This window comes from Lissotriton helveticus, chromosome 12 (genome assembly GCF_964261635.1).
Source record: "Lissotriton helveticus chromosome 12, aLisHel1.1, whole genome shotgun sequence".
NCBI classification, from domain to species: domain Eukaryota; kingdom Metazoa; phylum Chordata; class Amphibia; order Caudata; family Salamandridae; genus Lissotriton; species Lissotriton helveticus.
In genome coordinates this window covers 808742814-808761130 of record NC_136073.1, presented here as the reverse complement: position 1 = coordinate 808761130, position 18317 = coordinate 808742814, and the positions used below count along the sequence as shown (strand labels likewise).

Sequence of the window (18317 nt, the reverse complement as noted above, 5' to 3'; positions counted from 1 at the left end):
AAAATGGAAATAGCAGTCAACGCCTAAGAACACACTTGAAAGGGTGTGATCTATTACACTAATAGGCCTTTTAATGCAACAGTGACTGCAGAGTGCAAGAAAAGCATGCATGAAGAATAAAGGAAAGGTTTAAAGCATGAAAGAAGTTGGGCAAAACATGAAACATATAGGGAGTATAGAGATAATGACAGCCTGCGGGTGAACAAAGTAGATAAAAATAAAGCATTTTGAGAAGAAGGGTTTGGGACAAAAAAATCCACAGAAGAGCAGAAGCCAGAACCAAAGCATGCTGAGATGGTACAGAAAAGGCTGGGAAGGTGGCACAGACACAACAGTGTGTAAGACGCCAAGCATGCTTTAAACACGTGGAATGACAAAGTATGCTGGATAGGTGGCAAAACATCTATAAAAGACGGAGAAAATAAACCATACCAGCCAGCTGTACCAATATACCAAAAGTGTTCAGGGAACACAAAAAAAGATCAAAAGCATGTAGGAATTCAGGAATGCAGGAAGAACGATCAAATGTACAGAGTAAAAATAACGAACGACTGAAATCATTTGAGGACTACGAGGAGAAAGATCAATAAGATGTTTAGAATGTGACAAGAAAAAGGTTAAAAAAAAAAGATGAGGGAAGCAGCGGACATAGGGAGAAAAACAGCAATGGTGGGAGAACAATGAAAAAAATAAGGCAAGACATTGCATACTTTGTAGTGTAGGTAAAGTGTTCACTGTGATGCAGGGAAGGTGCAAAGAAATAGTAAAAGGATCTAAGCGAGTGAGGGGTGAGACATTAAAAGAATACAGAAGATGAGAACTGGGAGGTGAAATGCACATGAACATTTAAAAAGATATCCTATGGAAAATACAATTGTCAGTAATACTTACTGGAACGGATTTTCTTGTAGAGCGGTACATCTGGCTTTTTATACAACTGAAGAGAATAAAATAAAAAAAATGACTACTTTCTACCTGACACAATAAAAGTCAACCTGATAGACTGCCACACTAGAGTTGTGATAACATGTTTCTACATTGAGTAAACGTTCCATATAAAACAACTTTTGAGTTTTGTTCAGCTTGTAAACTGAAACACTGAACTATTAGTATGGTTATGGGGGCCATCTAGTAAAGAAAAAAACAACATGGTTTTTTACCCAGTCCTACATCACCAACAATATGTATTATATAATCTTGCATCGTTAGATGATGTTGGCTAGAGTTTTCAAACAGTGTGAGCGTTGGGACGAGAATGTCCCCTGCATGGTAAAAGGTTGTCCTAATTGCTCAACTGTGTGTGAAACTGGTATCCTGGCTTTTATTTAGGCCCTGGCATCACACTTGCCTAGTGTGTTAACAGAGGACTTGGCATGTTCCTGTTAAAGCAAGGTCCAGGAACTGTCCTGTGGCCTGCACATGCGCACCATTCCCCTGGTAAATCACCTAAACCAGTGGTGGCAGTATACCGTTTTTTGAAAATCCAACATGTAGCCAGACCCTTTGCTCTGTTTCAGGAAGTGGCCAGTTTGCTTAGCCTTTCCTTTGTAAAGTGAAAGCCAGAACCTTGCGCTGAATCCTGTGTGCATGTCAAGTGTATGTGGGTACAGTGCATGCTTGTGTAGCATGTGTGTGTCTCGGGGGGTGTGAGAGAGACTGTGAGAGCTGGGGCCAGTGGTATCCACTCTAGATGCCCCTGGATTGGCATGGCATATGACAGAGGATGAGATTATCTTCCCCAGAAAGTCAAAGTCTACATTCCTGGGCCGCGAGGAAGGAGCACCAAGTGAGGAGGATGGACTTTCTTTAGGAATTCAATGAGGACCTTGCTAGCAAAAAGCTGCTGATTAGTACTTCCGGAGCACTATGTTTGGTGCATAGTAGGAGTTCGGGGTGGAACTGCAGTTTCTATTGTGCAAGGTGAGGAGGTTTTTAGGCAAAGCCTCACCTTTTGTCCGTCTCAGATTACTGCATCTCACACTTCACAGTGCATGGCTGGACAGGAACCCAAAAGCAGCCCTGGCAGATTTTATCAGACCAGCACCCGTAATGCATGTATCGAGGGAGTGCAGCGAACATGTCTGACCTGTGCAAGCGGGTGTGGGGGGCGCTCTCCCCAAGAATTTGGGGAAACCATGGCACAATTACGCATTTTACAACACAGCGCATCAACCTGCAGTGGGTAAGGGAGGCTTCTTAACAGCAGTTCCACTTAGGCCTAATACAAATATTAACTAATTTTCTTTGAGTCTCTTTATGGCTGAGAGTTAGTTGAAGCCTAACACCGTTATGCCAGGAAACAAACATAATTAGCTTACCACTCAGAGTGATAAATAGATAAACTATAATTTGAGTGCAGTTTTGTTTGCGGTTTTAAGCTTTGAATCCAAGAGATATGCACATGCAGTAGAAATATCAGCTGCATCTGCATATATGAGTTATAACACTAAAACCATTCATGTAGCACTTACTAATAAAATAAACCTTTACTGCTTCCAAAAGGAACCCTTTTAGCAAACAAAGAATAACAAAAGAATGAGGAAAAACAGTACAGTGCTAGACCTATGCTTTGCGGCTTGCTTGCAGCTCCTTGATGCCAGACCAAGGACTGTAACATGTGACACCAGGTCACACCAGGATTTCTGCAACAGAAGCCGTAACCTACTGAGTTACCTACGGACAAAACAATCCGTGATCCGTGAGGCTTTCACCCGCCTCTCTCTTCCATTGGCTAGCTCCATAAATGGAGGCTAGCCATTGGAAGAGAGATGTGTCAATAATTGTCGGAGCAGATTCGTGGGCGATCCGGTGATTTTTTCACGCTCCGCCCCTTTTTTTGCCGTCATGAACATGTGGGTGTTTACTTTTTTTTTTTTTCCGGATGTTTGCGGCCGCCATTTTTTTTTCCATGGAGCTGGGGCGGGTGGGATGATTGCGGTCCGGCGGGTGGATGTGTGCCTTGGTGAGAGGCGGTGCAGTTTACCAGCCCACGGCACCCTTTCCGGCAGCAACATGTATTGTGCCTACCCCGTGCCCAGGATTGGGACCAACTCGCTGAGGCGGGGCTTGAAGGAGGCAACTTCCGCTTCCCCCTGCTTGGGGGAAGCCATTGAGACGTTGCCGGTCTCCCATGCGATGAAGGGAGACCGGAGATTCCCCCCCGCCGCCGGAAGCAGCACTGGAGTTGCGAGGCTCCCATGATGATGGGCGAGCCCCGGAGGGATGGAGGGAGACCGGAGATTCTTCACCTCCGCCGGAAGCAGCAAAGGAGTTGCGGGGCTCCCATGATGATGGGGGAGCCCCGGAGGAAGAATGCGCCCGGAGCCTTGCGGGCTGCATTTTCAAAGTCCCGGTCCCGAGATGGGGGACCGGGTAAAGGCCGGCGCATCATGAGGTCTGGCGCTACGAAGGCGGGGCTCTCCTGAGGAGTGAGAGCCCCGCAGGCGCCACCAAGAGTTGCAGAGACGCGGAGGGGCCCGAGGCACATTGCCGGTGCCTGCCCCGCCGCGTAGGCCACAGATCTTCCCCCGCCCAGCGCATGGAGCAGCCCGGTGAGTTAGGGCTGGGGCAGGGCTCTTTTCAGTGTAGGGCGGCCCCGGATGGCAGCGGGCCGCCCCAACGGTGCCCAAAAAAAGCTTCAGAGTCCTCGTGTGGCTCCGTGGGGGCATGTCCCATTCCTAGGCGTGGACTTCAGTGCACTGTGAGTATGCAGGGTATGTGGTTCTGTGCACAGTGTGTATGCAGGGTGTGGGGTTCAGTGCACTGAGAGTATGCGGGGTGTGTGGTTCTGTGCAGTGTGTAAGCACGGTGGGGGCTTCAGTGCACTGTGAGTATGTAGGGTTCTGTGCACTGTGTATGCAGAGTGTGAGGTTGTGTGCACAGTGTGTATGCGGGTTGTGGGGATCAGTGCACTGTGAGTATGCGGGGTGTGGGGTTGTGTGTATTCGGAGTGTGGGGTTGTGTGCACTGGGTGCATCCGGGATGGAGCTTCACATCCCTTGCTTGGAGGCCTTGGAGACGTTTATTGGTGTGGATAATTTACTCTTTCACATAACTTCCCCAGCAATGTGGCTGTAGATTGTGCGACGTTTGAATTGCTTTTGAGCATAGAGTGTTTTGACTGCACGTTTATTTGTGTTTCAAAGTTATCGAGGGGACTTCCTCTCTGTGTGTCTCTTTGGCAGGCCCCAGCTGTGCAACTTCCGGCATGTGTGGCTCTGTGTGTGTGTGGCTCTGTGTGGGTGTGTGTGTGTGTGTGTGTGTGTGTGTGGGGGTGCAAATGCAATAGGTCTCGCATTTGTGAGAGATTAAGCTATTGGCATTGTACATGACAATGCCATTTATTTATCTGTTTTCAAAACCAACACATAAATAAAAAATGTTGTCATTTACAATGCCAATAACTCTAACTTTTGCAAAGGCGAGACCGTTGCATTGTAAATGCTTGTTATGACTTTGCTAGCAGTGAGAGAACCTACCCAGAATAGAAAGATAGCACGTGCATGCTGGGAGCCAGCATCAACAAGGCAGCCCCGCAATAAAACCGGCCCCCACCTTTCCAGCCTCCCAGGGGAAACTCCCAGTGCCTGGGATGCCCAGTGCACGCCTGTCACTGTGCCCCTGTTTTGGATGCTTCTCCTTGGGGCCAGCACCATTGCTAAACGCTGTGAGAACCGCTTTGCGCATAGGCTGGGTATGGAGTGCAACCTGGAAATGGCATTTGAAAGAGAACCAACCCAAACAAGCTCCGAAGAACTGGGCAGTGGATCCACATCCTTTATCTAGGACATCTGTCTAAAAGTGGGAACCGAACCACTCAACTTCATTCCAGTTTTGAGTTCTTCTTGGCCAAAAAAAGGAGTGCTCCAACGAGTACTTAAAGAGCTGCTGTTCAATCATGGCTGGCGTTTCCCTGAGAGTCAGACTTTCATAGATATGGGGACATCACCTCAAGTCTACACCTTCTGCTGCAGGAGCTGAGGGTCGGTCTCAAGTGCCTAGAATCCTGCCTGGCTCTGCTGAAGGACAGCCTGGCCAGGGGGAGAATTTTAGCATTTGGCACACCCAAAGAAAGCTGACTTTCAACAGCACAAATCAAGGAGTGACCTGTGTGTCGTGAAGCCTCCACGCCACGCCCCCTCCCAATTGCCCTGCTTAGTTTCTGTATAAGCCGCATTTAAGGCTGTACCTCAACAACTACCTGCATCACCTAGAAGATTGAGGTGATCCTGCCACTGCGAGGTAGGGACGACTCACTGTCAAGTGAGAAGCCTTAATCAGCCAAGAGAGAGCAATTGCTGGAGGACACCATCGCGATCGTCATGACAGCTGAAACAGCCATACCATGCCATTGCAGTAGCCAGTTAAAAGGACTGCTACTGCTCAAAACAGACGTTGCTGCACAGCCTACTATATCGATTACCTCTGAGACTATTGTCCTGAGCGAGGTTACCAGCGATGCCCAAACCTGAAAACAGCAGATGCCTTGAGGTAGCGAGCCGGTCTGCTCCTGCCACACTGCCGGAACTGCTACAGAAGCCACCCGAGGTCTACTGTGCTTGCTGAGAATTGTTGTTAAGAAGAGGTACAGAGACACTGACGTTGAGCTGAAACTAAGCTACCTGCAACTGTGCCTAATTCTTGCCTTAAACTCTGTGTGTTGGTGACTTTGGATGCAGGGTCTCAACCACAGCATGATGAAAGGGGGACATTTGAAAGACACAAGGAAGTAGGGGTGTAGCATATCGTTATCACAAAGTAGTTTCCAACTATGTGCGTCTCTTTCATTGAGTAGTCTTTTAGTTCTGTTGTGTGATTAGAATACTCTCTTGTTTTTGTAAAAGATAACCACAGGGCTCAAAAATGTCCCTATTCTCTCGGTTGGTTGACTGTGGAGTTCTGTGCTCTTGCCCCCAGCAGCTCTCTGACAAGCCGGTGAGACTGCTCACCCTTGCTACCCTCAGAGGTAAGTGCAAAAAGGGCTGTACTTGGCCCACCTTGCACAGCCATAGCAGGACTCACCCAGGACACCTTTAGCAAACTACCTCGACCACCACGGTTGAGGCCCAGTAGTCCAAGTTAACTTGTTACTAAAAAACAGCTGTTCAGCAATGCATTTTCATGTTTGCCTCTTTTAAAACGAGCAAAATGGAAAAAGGAGAGCAGTCTTTTAAACACTTTTTTATTTTTCCCTTTTTTCGAATAATCGTATAAATTTTTCCGAATAATCGTATACATTGGTATTAAATGATTTCTGGGAAAGGGGCAGGTTGTTGTGTATGTGTGTGTGTGTGTGCCTGCTTGCCAGCCCTGGAGGCATAAGCAGGAGTCCTAGTGATGCCCACTCAGCCATTCATCCCTATGATGTCACGAAAGGAAGTCCCATCTAGTTGGGTAAAAATAACACCTATTGTTCACACGGCTACCAAGCTGTGTTGTCAGCAGTTAAAAGCCAAATATAAACCCCATAGCTGTTATAAACGTTAATCCAGTGCAGCAGTGACTTCCCATGAGAGGACCAGAATTAATTCACTTTTCATTAACATATAGCATTATCGATGAGTAGTGGTTGTTTTCCACCAGGTGGGACAAAGTGACTTCATGCACAATGAAAGCAAAGCAGTCTATGCTGAGACTTTGACCAATGATGAGAAAATATCACTATTACTGAGATAACCCACCTAAATCTTAGGTTGTCTATGCCCCCAAATAAATGAAGCCCTCCCACCTGACGCTCTTCAGCAACTCTTGATGTGGGAGAGGTGTGGCGCCGCGGCCAGGGCGACTGACGCTGGAATCTGGGGATCAGGGTTCGATCCCCGGCTCCGGCGGCAGGTCAGCCCAGCACCATGCGACTCTGGGCAATAGCTTGCTTAATCTTCCCGACGGCCCCCCAGCGCCTAGAGACCCTAACGGGTGATTGTGCGCTATACAAATGTGGATTATTATTATTATTGATATATATATATATATATATATACATACACACACACACACACTTCTCTTTGACCTACCTCTCCTCCTTTAGTCATTACAAAACAATTATAAAAAATATTTAAAACATCACATAAGCGAATACCTGGTATTTGACCACCCTCCCGCTGGGCTTTCAATCCCACCGAGAGAGCTATGGGCTACGTTCTCTGTCAGGAGGAGCCTTGCATGCATCTGCATGGTCAGAGCCACTGCCAAGACAGACAGAAATCTGTTGCAGATCATTACTGACCTAGATAAGGTAACAGAGCCAGCTGGAGTCGGAGTACTACCTAGTCCCCCATCTATATTCGTACACAAGACTCACAAGTGAGGCGAGGGAAGATAGGAGATATGGTAGCCCATTACAACATCCCACTGCCTGCTTCAGGCCTTAGGAGACCTGAGGAAGGAAGCCGGTCAACGTCCACCCGTTCACTGCTTCACAACGTGGGTTTTTTTCACAGCTGAAATGGGAAAACAGTGAAAAACAAAAATGTTGTCTCGACAGAACACTGAACAACCAAGTTTCAAGGCTGGTGTTTTTGATAACGGCATCCCTTCATTTTGTTGGCTGATTAGTATACATTGTGTTGTGCTTAATACTGCGATCTAGTGGTTGAAACAGTAAATTCTTACTATTCTCAAAAGTCTTACAATTGTGGTTATCGACCATGGACAGAACATGTCATGTCAGATTGCACAAACTCCAGTGTTGAAGTTTTTTTTTTTGTCAGTTTATGACATAAACAACCACAGCTGGAGGAGGTAGGGGGTCGGAATGAATCTGCAACTGACAAAGATACAGAGCTACTGCAGTGTGAAACTGCTAATAATATACTGTTTCTAGATTATAATATAGTATCTTTGCTCACATCTGGATGTAGTTCTGAACATGGAGATGCCTAAATGTGATGTTAGACACACTACTTGCCCAACAGTGTATCTGCTTTTGATTTCAAATAGGTCCAGTCGTGCTTTGAGAAACCAAGAGCAGAACCCCAGGCTGGTGCACTGTTATGTGACTTGTAGGAGCAACTATCTTAGAAACGTAAAAGTCGTGCTGTTATTGATTGTAGACTGTGCATAACCCATGGTCATGCCCTTTGGAGACCATTTATCAGACTTTTATTTCCCAACATCTAGATCCTTGTATTTAGGCAAAAGTTCTGTTGATATTTTTGGATAGTGCCAAAGTAAATGTCAGATAATATTGGATGTGGTGGCTTGACTGAACACCAACAAAATCCTATCACAGGAAACAAACCCACTGCTGTTTTCCAAGTGTACTTTTAATGCATGATGAATTACAGCGAGGATGGAGAAATCCAAAATCTGACAAATAGGTCTGTAAAGCGCACTATTGCCTCTTTCAAAAATAGCAATCTGACCAGAGCAATTGCTTCCCAGCACACAGAAATGTAGCATGTAAGTCCACCTAGAAGTTTTTTTTTAAATGACAGATATTACAAGTACATAATACTAGGGAAGTTTTTTGTTTAAAAAAAATAGAAAAATATATATCACAGCCCCTTGAGCTACAGTGTAAAGTGATCCTTCTGTCTATAGTAGTGTCCTATGATGTAGTTCAGTGATCAAACTTGTGAAAGAATTTCCCCAATTACAATTGGGTTCTTTGAATGTAAGTGCCATAAATTCTAATATGTGTCATTAAGGATCTTTATTTGATGTTTTTGAGGATTCTCTCAATAAAGTTGATATCACATGGTTGGTGGAAGACATTCTCTTCGATAAACGGATTTTAGTTAATTGGGAAGATCGATCATTCTAAAAATATTTTAACTTGGCAGGCCACAATCTAATACACTAAGTCGATATGACTGTGCCTTGCATGGTTTGGAAATGTATTCATGAAAATTCTCCCAGGTATGTTGTACAGCAATTTCGAATTATGAAATAAGAATACCTAAATGCCCATATTATTGTCCCTAAGTGGTGCACACGTACCTGGGCTGTAGGAAACTTGGAATGGCTGGCACATGTTTTGGAATCAGGTACCAATATACATTTAGCCATCTGACTTTTCAATGTTTTGAACGTAAACTGAACGTCTTTTCTTTAACTCGCGTTCCTAGATATGTGCATCAGGTGCTTTAGATAGTTATTTATTGTGGACTTTGTTGTTGTAGTTACACCTTTTATTGAAATGTATAATATTTTAATATATTATATTTTGATGTCACTCTGGTCACATGTTATTGTTTTAGAGGTTTTTTTATTTTTCAAGTGCCTTGAAGCTGCTTTGTTTTTGCATGGTTTCTGGTCCGCAAGTTAAATAAACTAAACTAATCTAAGCATTCAAAAAAAAAAAAACAGAACAGGAAATGAGGTCAACGAAACCGAAATCAAACCCTGAAATGGTCTTAACATTTTTAACATCCAAGACCTGATGATGCTGAAATATCACAAACTTTAAAAGCCCTCTGAGCAATGCAGAGGTAAATAGGCCACATCTTATTATCCCATTCCAGTGATCACACCTACCGCGGGTCTGGTGTAGAGGCAGTGGTGGCAAGCTGGAGAACCTCTCTTCCTCTCTCTGTCATTTACCCCTACAAGTTGTATTTCGATACCCAGAATAGTGAGGCAATTTAATGTCCTAACAAGGCACTGCACAGTGTGCCCATGGTTGTCAACATCCCTCTCATGTGATTGACAACTTGCGACTGTCCTCACATCTGAACCCAGAGAGCTGGAATGTTTGAGACCATAAAGGAAAATTAAGCAATATAATTAACTAGTAAAGAACAGGTTTACAGTGGAGACACTACGCCATAGCCCTGGCAACGACTTCTAGGAGATACGTCTCTCGCGTAGAGAGGCAGTCCAGGGAGCAGGGTATTCTTGGCCTTGCCCTTGGGGCCCGTTACTCAGGGCACGCTTCAAAAAGAGAGCAGTAAAGTATTGGCAACGTGCAGTCACAGAACATGAAGTAACATTATTGCAAGTGATTTCATAAACAAGTTGTGTCTCAACAATATACCCCTTCATTCTTATGGGAATTCAACTATTTGTATAGTCATAATTGATAAGCTTTGAAGATATGAATGTTCACATTATAGCATTATGTACTGAACATTTAAAAGTGATTTTATACCTCTAGTGTGGCCACGACCGTTGTAGAGACCTTGTCCATGTTGTTGCAGGCCAGGCTTGAATGTGTGGTTGGTACAGTATAGCTTATAATGGAAGTATTGGTTGTTGTACCCGAGGATCGGAATGGAAGTCCAGTGTTGATGCGGCAGGTTTGGGTCTGTGGTTAAGCATATCGGTGCCATACACAAGCGCCAGAGTGATTGGCTTGCGCTTCAACCTCCTCTGGATAGTTGTAGGGCCTAGAAATTGCTACACTGCACATTTCCTCTTAATATAGTAGAGCATAGCCAGGTCTTAGCTATTTTCTCTCTGTTTCAGGTAGTCTGCCTTTGTATACAGTGGAGGGTCTTAAGGTGAAATCTAGCCAGCAAGGGGCGCAACCATGATTTTATTGTTTTCTTGTATTAGAGTTGAGCTGATGGTCTCCATATTCCAAACAGCAGTGCATGTATGCACAGTGCTTGTACTTATATCTAAACACACATTATGTGGGTCTGTATGTTTGTATGTGAACTGAAAGAAGCGAGTAGGGTGATCACAATGTCACGTCCTAAAATATCATAAGGGTTACAGGTTATGTGAGGTCACTTCTTGTGTTACGAGGTGAAAGTGATCTGAGGGGTTACTTGCTCTACGCATGGCATTTGGTGACTAGTCGTCCATGCCACTAATACTAAAAGCCTTCACCTGGAGGAAAGTTAAAAACTGGGAGACTATCAAGACAACTCTACTGCGAGTTGGGGAGAATGGACTGGGCAGGCACGGAATAACTGCTGAGGTCTGCCACATGCAGCTGGCCAACCCCAGACAGCTCTTTAAATGAGTCCACCACTCACAATGATAATGAGACGCGGATGATGGTACCAAAGCCCATCCCAGAAGATCTCTACAGCATGTCTTCCTCCAACCCCTGCTGGCTCAGGACCACACACTTTAAACAAAGTATCTCAGAATGGACATCCCAGTGCAGTAACCAGCGAAGTGCAGTAGGATTATAATAAAAACCACAGAGGGACCTGCAGAGCTGTTCAAAGCTGCAGGCTTACAGCAAACCATAAACTGGCTCTCTCACATCCCTCCAGCCACGGCACTGCTTCCGATAACATGATCCTCGCGCCTCGGTAACCAGCACACCCAACATGGAACCACTCCCCACACTGGGTCAAACCAAAGACCACATCCTTCCGACCACATATCCTCCACAGTGTAGTGTGCTACCCATGTAGGAAAGAGCTCAAGCACCCCACACAGGGAGTAGCAAGCGCTATATAAATGTTACAACAATTTGTTCTATGTGTACACGTGCAATGATTGCGCCTAATGTACAGGCTTATGTATTTTCTGTGCAGAATGTGAACACAGTGCGTCAGTGAGTACGTGCAAATGTAACGAGGTTGGGTGTACATGTGCGTAGACTTCAGTGATAGAAGTGGGCGGGGACGGAAGGGCACGGCGTGCCCCTACTTCTAAAAAATTGTTCAGTCCGTTCCCCTACTTCTTGCTTTCAAAAAAGCGTCCCGAGACGGCAAGAATAGTCCAACTTTAAAATAACTTTTTTCTTTCCGCTTCCAGGGGCTGCTCGCACTTCTCTGTTGTACTCCAGAGGCTGCAGCAGCCCCCGCCCCCCCTGAGCTCGCACAGACCGAGGGCAGGCCATTGTCATTCCGATTGAGGCAGATTAGCCCCTTTAGAATGACAATGCGCCGCCCTCTGCCTTTAACATATCAAGGGCCCCTGAGATCGGAGTTGGTGATTAGAGAGGAGCTTTCCCTAAGCAGAGTACTGTGGGGAACTTGACACCTTTGTCAATGTTTTACAGGGAGTGAAGTGAACTGGACAGAAGCAGTGACCACAGTGACAGGACAGAAGAGGCGACAGGAAAGGAGAGGTGTCGGGGCAGGAGAATTGACGGGGCAGGGGAGGTGACGGGGCAGGGGAGGGGAGGTGACGAGGCAGGAGAGGTGATGGGGCAGGAGAGGTGATGCGGCAGGAGAGGTGATGGGGCAGGAGAGGTGACGGGGCAGGGGAGGTGACGGGGCAGGGGAGGTGACGGGGCAGGTGACGGGGCAGGGGAGGTGACGGGGCAGGGGAGGTGACGGGGCAGGGGAGGTGACGGGGCAGGGGAGGTGACGGTGCAGGGGAGGTGACGGGGCAGGGGAGGTGACGGGGCAGGAGAAGGAGAAATGACAGGACAGGAGAAGGAGAAGTGATGGGACAGGAGAAGTGACGGGACAGGAGAAGTGACGGGACAGGAGAAGGAGAAGTGACGGGACAGGAGAAGGAGAAATGACAGGACAGGAGAAGGAGAAGTGATGGGACAGGAGAAGTGACGGGACAGGAGAAGTGACAGGAGAAGGAGAAGTGACGGGGCAGGAGAAGTGAAGGGACAGGAGAAGTGAAGGGACAGGAGAAGTGAAGGGACAGGAGAAGGAGAAGTGAAGGGACCAGGAGAAGGAGAAATGAAGGGACCAGGAGAAGGAGAAGTGACGGGACAGTAGAAGGAGAAGTGACGGGACAGTAGAAGGAGAAGTGATGGGACAGGAGAAGTGACGGGACAGGAGAAGGAGAAGTGACGGGACAGGAGAAGTGACGGGACAGGAGAAGTGACGGGACAGGAGAAGGAGAAGTGACGGGGCAGGAGAAGTGACGGGGCAGGAGAAGTGACGGGGCAGGACAAGTGACGGGGCAGGAGAAGTGACGGGGCAGGAGAAGTGACGGGACAGGAGAAGTGAAGGGACAGGAGAAGTGAAGGGACAGAAGAAGGAGAAGTGAAGGGGACAGGAGAAGTGACAGGGACAGGAGAAGTGACGGGACAGAAGCAGGGCCGGACTGGCTACTGGGCAGTTAGGAATGCTGCTGAGCTGGGGGGTGATTTCGATAATGGGGACCTGCGCGAGCTAAACTAAATTTGTTTTGCTTTCAGGATTTCGCAGCACACGCAGGTCTCCATGGACGAAATCCGCCTCCACTGCAGTAAAATCTGGCAGCAGCTCGGCAGCATTCCTAACTGCCCGGTAGCCAGTCCGGCCCTGGACAGGAGAAGTGAAGGGACAGGAGAAGTGACGGGGGCAGGAGAAGTGACGGGGGCAGGAGAAGTGACGGGGGCAGGAGAAGTGACGGGGGCAGGAGAAGTGACGGGGGCAGGAGAAGTGACGGGGGGAGGAGCGGTGACAGGGGCAGGAGCGGTGACGGGGGCAGGAGCGGTGACGGGGGCAGGAGAAGGGAGGGGGCTGGACTGTTCCTATTGGGTGCAGAATCTACACTGATTTGCATATGGCTGGGTCCAAACTGGAATGGCATGGTGAGCAAAGAAACAATGGATTTAGGCTCCGATGTCTGTACTGGGGAGAATGTATGATATTGTTCTGGATTCAGTTGTTCTTTTTGCTATATTATGATTGAGCAGCTGGCTGGTGACATGAATATGAAGGAGCCTTTGTGGGTTTCCGTGAGTCTAGATTCTCCTGAAGAGTTCCTTTCTCTTCTGAGCCCTGCATAACACGTGTACAGGAGGAGCCCTGTATTCATGACCTCAATGTTTGAGACAAAAAATAATCATGGATTTCTGAACATTGAGTAAAAGCATTAAGGTAACATGTTGTTCCTGGTTAGTGTTTGCTTTTTCCTGAATTTAACCTCAAACATGTTTATCCATTGTTTTAATTAAACAACGTTATAAGCTGTAACTGGTCAGTGAAATGCTAAACGTACTAAAAATTGGTATGTTTTGCTATTTGCTAGCCACGCCCCTGACTCCGCCCACTGATTCAATCTTCGGTTATTCCCGCCCCCTGATTCTCCACCCACAGTTCCCCTACTTTTTTTTCCCCACTTCGACCACTGGTAGACTTATATAGCAGCTCTCATCAGGCATAACAGGGCTTTTACAATTCAAAACCCCACCTTCATTGTTGTTTTCTTTCCAACGTAGTAAGAAACGATTTAAGAAATGAACGTGACTGTGAAAAGAAAAATACGTTTTCTAGTATGAAATTTTCATGGAGCAAGTGGAAAGTAAATTCCACTCTGCTGGGAGGGATCCAAGGAAAATAAGGCCTGAAATCTCTCCGTGCAGTTGGCAGTACAAACGAATTCTCGGGAGGCCCATCTAAAAGAGGATCTCTGCTCCGCGGCGGCGCGCCTCCAAAATAAGAGTCCGATGCGGAGGGAGGCGGGGGCCCGCTGCAGGCGCGGGGTAACGGCGGCCTTTAATGCTGGCAGCGCATGCAAAGGAAGGTGGTCGCCCCCTGGCGGACGTGGCGAGCGGCGGCGGCTTGCGTACCTGATTGTGTTTCCATTGCCAGAGGATGTCGTAAGGCAGCTGGAAGTCGATCCGCTTCTGCCGGAGGTACTTGCCTGAAATAGAACAAAACGTCCAGAAGTCAACACATGCTCAGGAGAAAGACAGGAATGCGCGACTGGGGACAGGTGGCGAGAACATTCCCGACACACCGCAAGTCAAACAAACACCAGCAACAGACACAAATAGCATATAACGAGGTCACGCCTGTGTGCACGAGACAGAGGGCGACCAATCCCCGGGAGGGGCCGATTCTTGCTACCCCGTCCCAGCGGGACCCCACAACCTGCTCAGTACATAGCATGTGAGCTTGTTTTGATACACTATAATGGTCAAACAGCTGATAAGTGAAACATCATTTGTTTTAAATCTTCAATAACATTTTTTAACATGGCAAATAACCCCTATGTTTACTATATTAACCACTGAGAAATAATTGATACCCGTCTTGAATATGTTTAAGTGACTTGGCTGTTCCGAGTGGATGTTTCAAAAGGAAAAATACAGAATTTCATCGATTTTCGTTTTTAAATTTTTTTTACTAGCCTTCTTATACAAAAAATACCAGCAAGGTCAGTAAAATTAAGGTGAAAAACACCACTAGAACAATATCAGCAATGGCGTGGATGCATTTTTAGGACAAAAAAAGTCACCATTAAGAGCAATTTCATAGTGAGGCCAAAAACCTCTTTGGTACATAGAAAACAACTCTGTGGTAGGAGAAGACCACACTGAAGTCCAAAAGGACAATTGGGTACACAATAACCCACTGGGACAACATCAGAGTGTGGAAATACTTTTAAAAGCTCAAATCCTATTTAGGTGCAAAACCACTTTAATGTTTTCTTGAGTGAAGGGCTCAGAAAGCCCTTCTGGCCCTTGTTCACACTATATGAAGATGAAAGGGCCCGGTTTCATTTGCTACCCTCTTGTCTGTGGTGCTTTTTGCCACCTTTGCAAGAAGACTTTAATGCTGCCCTCTAACTAACGTCTCCTCTTGTGGGTGTTGCATGATGCAGTGATTTTTTTAGCTTGCACTCTTTCTGTAGTTGAATATCTTTCCCTCTCCCTGTGGTACCAAAGGCACGTTGGAGCGCGGAGCAGTGTTGCAGTGTCTGCTATTTGATAGTACCTCGGCCACCCTATTGGCATCTGGAGAAGAGAAAGATTGAGAATGAGCATCTTAACCTCTTCCATGCTAATGACGGCCCCCGGCCGTCATGAGTCACGGTGGGCGTGTGCTGATGACGGCCGGGAGCCGCAGTGACCACGCCCGCGATCGGAATGTTCAGCACTGCGGCGGAATTCGCGCCGCAGCGATGAGGTTAAGCTTGATGACCTTTTCAGAAGGCACCTCTAACTTGCAAAGCTCCTACCTACTGCCTTTGCAGCTTAATTCTTCTTTTCCAGTGACCCCCTCTTCCGCTGCCAAAATGATTCTCTCCAGTAATACAGCATTGGCAAGATTTGATTGGAAGCCAAGTTTAAAACCCAAAATTCACAAGCATGCAAGTGTGCTGAATGCCCAGCTATCTGCTAACGGAAACCACTGAATCGAGCACTAGTCTTTCCATCTTGAATCATGTTTTGTGGCTCTGTATCAGGTAGGTGCTATAGAATCTACTCCACAGCAAGCCACTGTTGATGTCTACATTTATTGAGTGATGCGTTTGAGTTTGCAATTCTCAATTGTGTAGCGGCTGCTTTCATCATCTTTTCCCCATCAGCATCTTTTACAATTTTGATCATGAGATGATCACAAGGTTGCTGGGTTATAAGCCACACTATCATAGAACTTGGTTAGACATTGTTCCGTAAATAAACTGGATCTTAGGAGAAGAGCTATATCTGTTTTCAACTATGTGTGTGGGGGCGCTTTACATAATGCTGAGTCTTTAAAGACGCCTTTGCCTTGTTGTAAAATTTCAAATTGCATGAGTAGGAACTAATTCCTTCTTCATAATTGGTGTAATGTCTCTAGCAAAAGACCTCATGCGTTTTACATCAGCCAATAATGAGCTGCATTTCTTTGTAGCGTGAGGCCTTTTCTCCTGAGGCTTTCTTTCGTCCCAATCCTCTTTTGAAGGCAAACTAGATGTCTCAGACTTTGCCACACTGGTACCTTTAAGTTTTGATCTACGTGGTACTTTTTTGATGTTGCTGACTTTGACTAAGAAGATGTTGGTTTGATGGGTGTAGTTTTAGACCTGGAGTTTGAAACCCTCACTCTGAAGAATTATGCTCCTGAGTCATATTTAACCTAAGCTTTTTTTTAATCAAAAAGATTACTCTGGCTTGTCCTTTTGTAGGTTTCAATATAACTGAGTTGTGTGTTTGGCATCCAACTTGCGGATCCATTCTTTCTCAGCCTCTACTGAACGCTTGAGTCCAGCCAAACCCATCTTCATATGAGAAATCCAATTATGCCACACTGTGCTGTTTAACTTGCGACATAGAGCAATATGCTCAATGTTGTTTGATATTTAAGGTTTTTGATTTAACTTGATCAAGAATCACATCCTTGGCATCTATGGTCTTTAGTGAAACAAAGGTTAGATACTCTGTATTCATATTTATTGGCCATTTCCGATGACAACGCAGAATTTAAAGAGGGTATTTTACATACTTTTAGTAAACTTTTATGTACTTAAGAGATCCAAAGATTGGTGAAAAAGCACAAAGCATGCAATGTCCAATTCCCCTTTTGTTTAAAAACTAGAAAAAATCTGTTTTCCAGTTTTGTGGCTTTTCTTGGGTGTCGACCGCTGATGTTTCCCTCCAGTAACCAACTTAAATGTTGATTACGAGTTTTCTTTCATTTTAATCACAGGTGAAGAGAACACATTTTTACTTCTGAATCCAATGGTGGGTTATTGACTCCAAAGTACTGAGACATTGTAAGCTTACCCTCCAAGTCATAGTGATTGCATACATAGTATCAAGGTCCTAAGAAAAGATTGTTATATTTAGAGAAAGTTTCCTGGCCTGTTCCTGGCCCAACCAGTATATGGAAGAATAAGGCACAGCATGTGAATCTTAAACAGGTTCACACTGCAAAACTTCCATTTCCATGACCAAATTTGTATACATTTTGAACAGATTCCAATCAAGATAGCATATCCATTCGGTCTGCGTTCATAGTATCCGGACAGATAGTCTTGTAAATTAGTACTTTGTGATATGGCCAAAGATCTTTTTGCAGTCTTTTACTAGTAGAGGAAAATTTTATCGAGTATATGATCTGTGATAATTCTGCTAATATATTTTAGGGCTTCTTAGCAATCACTACTGATTTGCTAGTCGTTTTGATATGAAGAGAAGTGAATCCCTTTCTTCTGCTGAGATGCACTTAAGACTATGAGTCACTGGACAAATTTTAGTAGTTTTGAGATGGAAGTACTCTTTTCACACAGTCGCTCAATCTTGAAAGCATTCTGAGCTCCAGCGGGACTGGATGAACAAGTTACTTACCTTAGGTAATGCCTTATCTGGTAGAGACTCTCTAGCTGCAGATTCCTTATGTTAGAATTATCCCCAAGCGTCACAGTGGATCTGAAAACTTTTTGTGAGCAGCTCCCCTGCATACTGGTGGGTGGCGTACTTCGGTCCTGCGTGGTGCCTATATAGCTGCTACCCCAGCACGCTGACATCAGCTTTGTATTGCAACTTTACACCGCTGAAGTGCGGAGCCATGAAGAACCCTAACCGCTGCTGTGGGAAACTAGGGCCCTGAAAAGGGAACAGCTTTGACCATAGAAATCTGTTTGCAGAGCGGGGAGGATGGTTGGGTTGATAAGGAATCTGCAGCTAGAAAGATGCTCTATCAGACAAGGCGTTACCGAAGATAAGTAACTTGTTCATCTGATAGAGACTTCTAACTGCAGATTTCATACCTTAGAATAGATGCCCAATCAATACCTTCCTGGAG

The 18317-nt window shown here is 45.8% G+C and overlaps 1 protein-coding gene across 2 annotated transcripts in view; it reads right to left on the bottom strand.

Moving 5' to 3' along the window:
• Nucleotides 1-18317, bottom strand: part of ASH1L (ASH1 like histone lysine methyltransferase) — a 709056-nt gene that overhangs the window by 293999 nt on the left and 396740 nt on the right. For both annotated transcript variants that reach the window (XM_078670708.1, XM_078670709.1), the window contains exons 8-9: nucleotides 14372-14445; nucleotides 892-937 (exon numbers count right to left, since the gene is read on the bottom strand). In XM_078670708.1, coding sequence (XP_078526834.1) covers nucleotides 892-937; nucleotides 14372-14445 — 120 coding nt within the window. The remainder of the gene's footprint in view (nucleotides 1-891; nucleotides 938-14371; nucleotides 14446-18317) is intronic.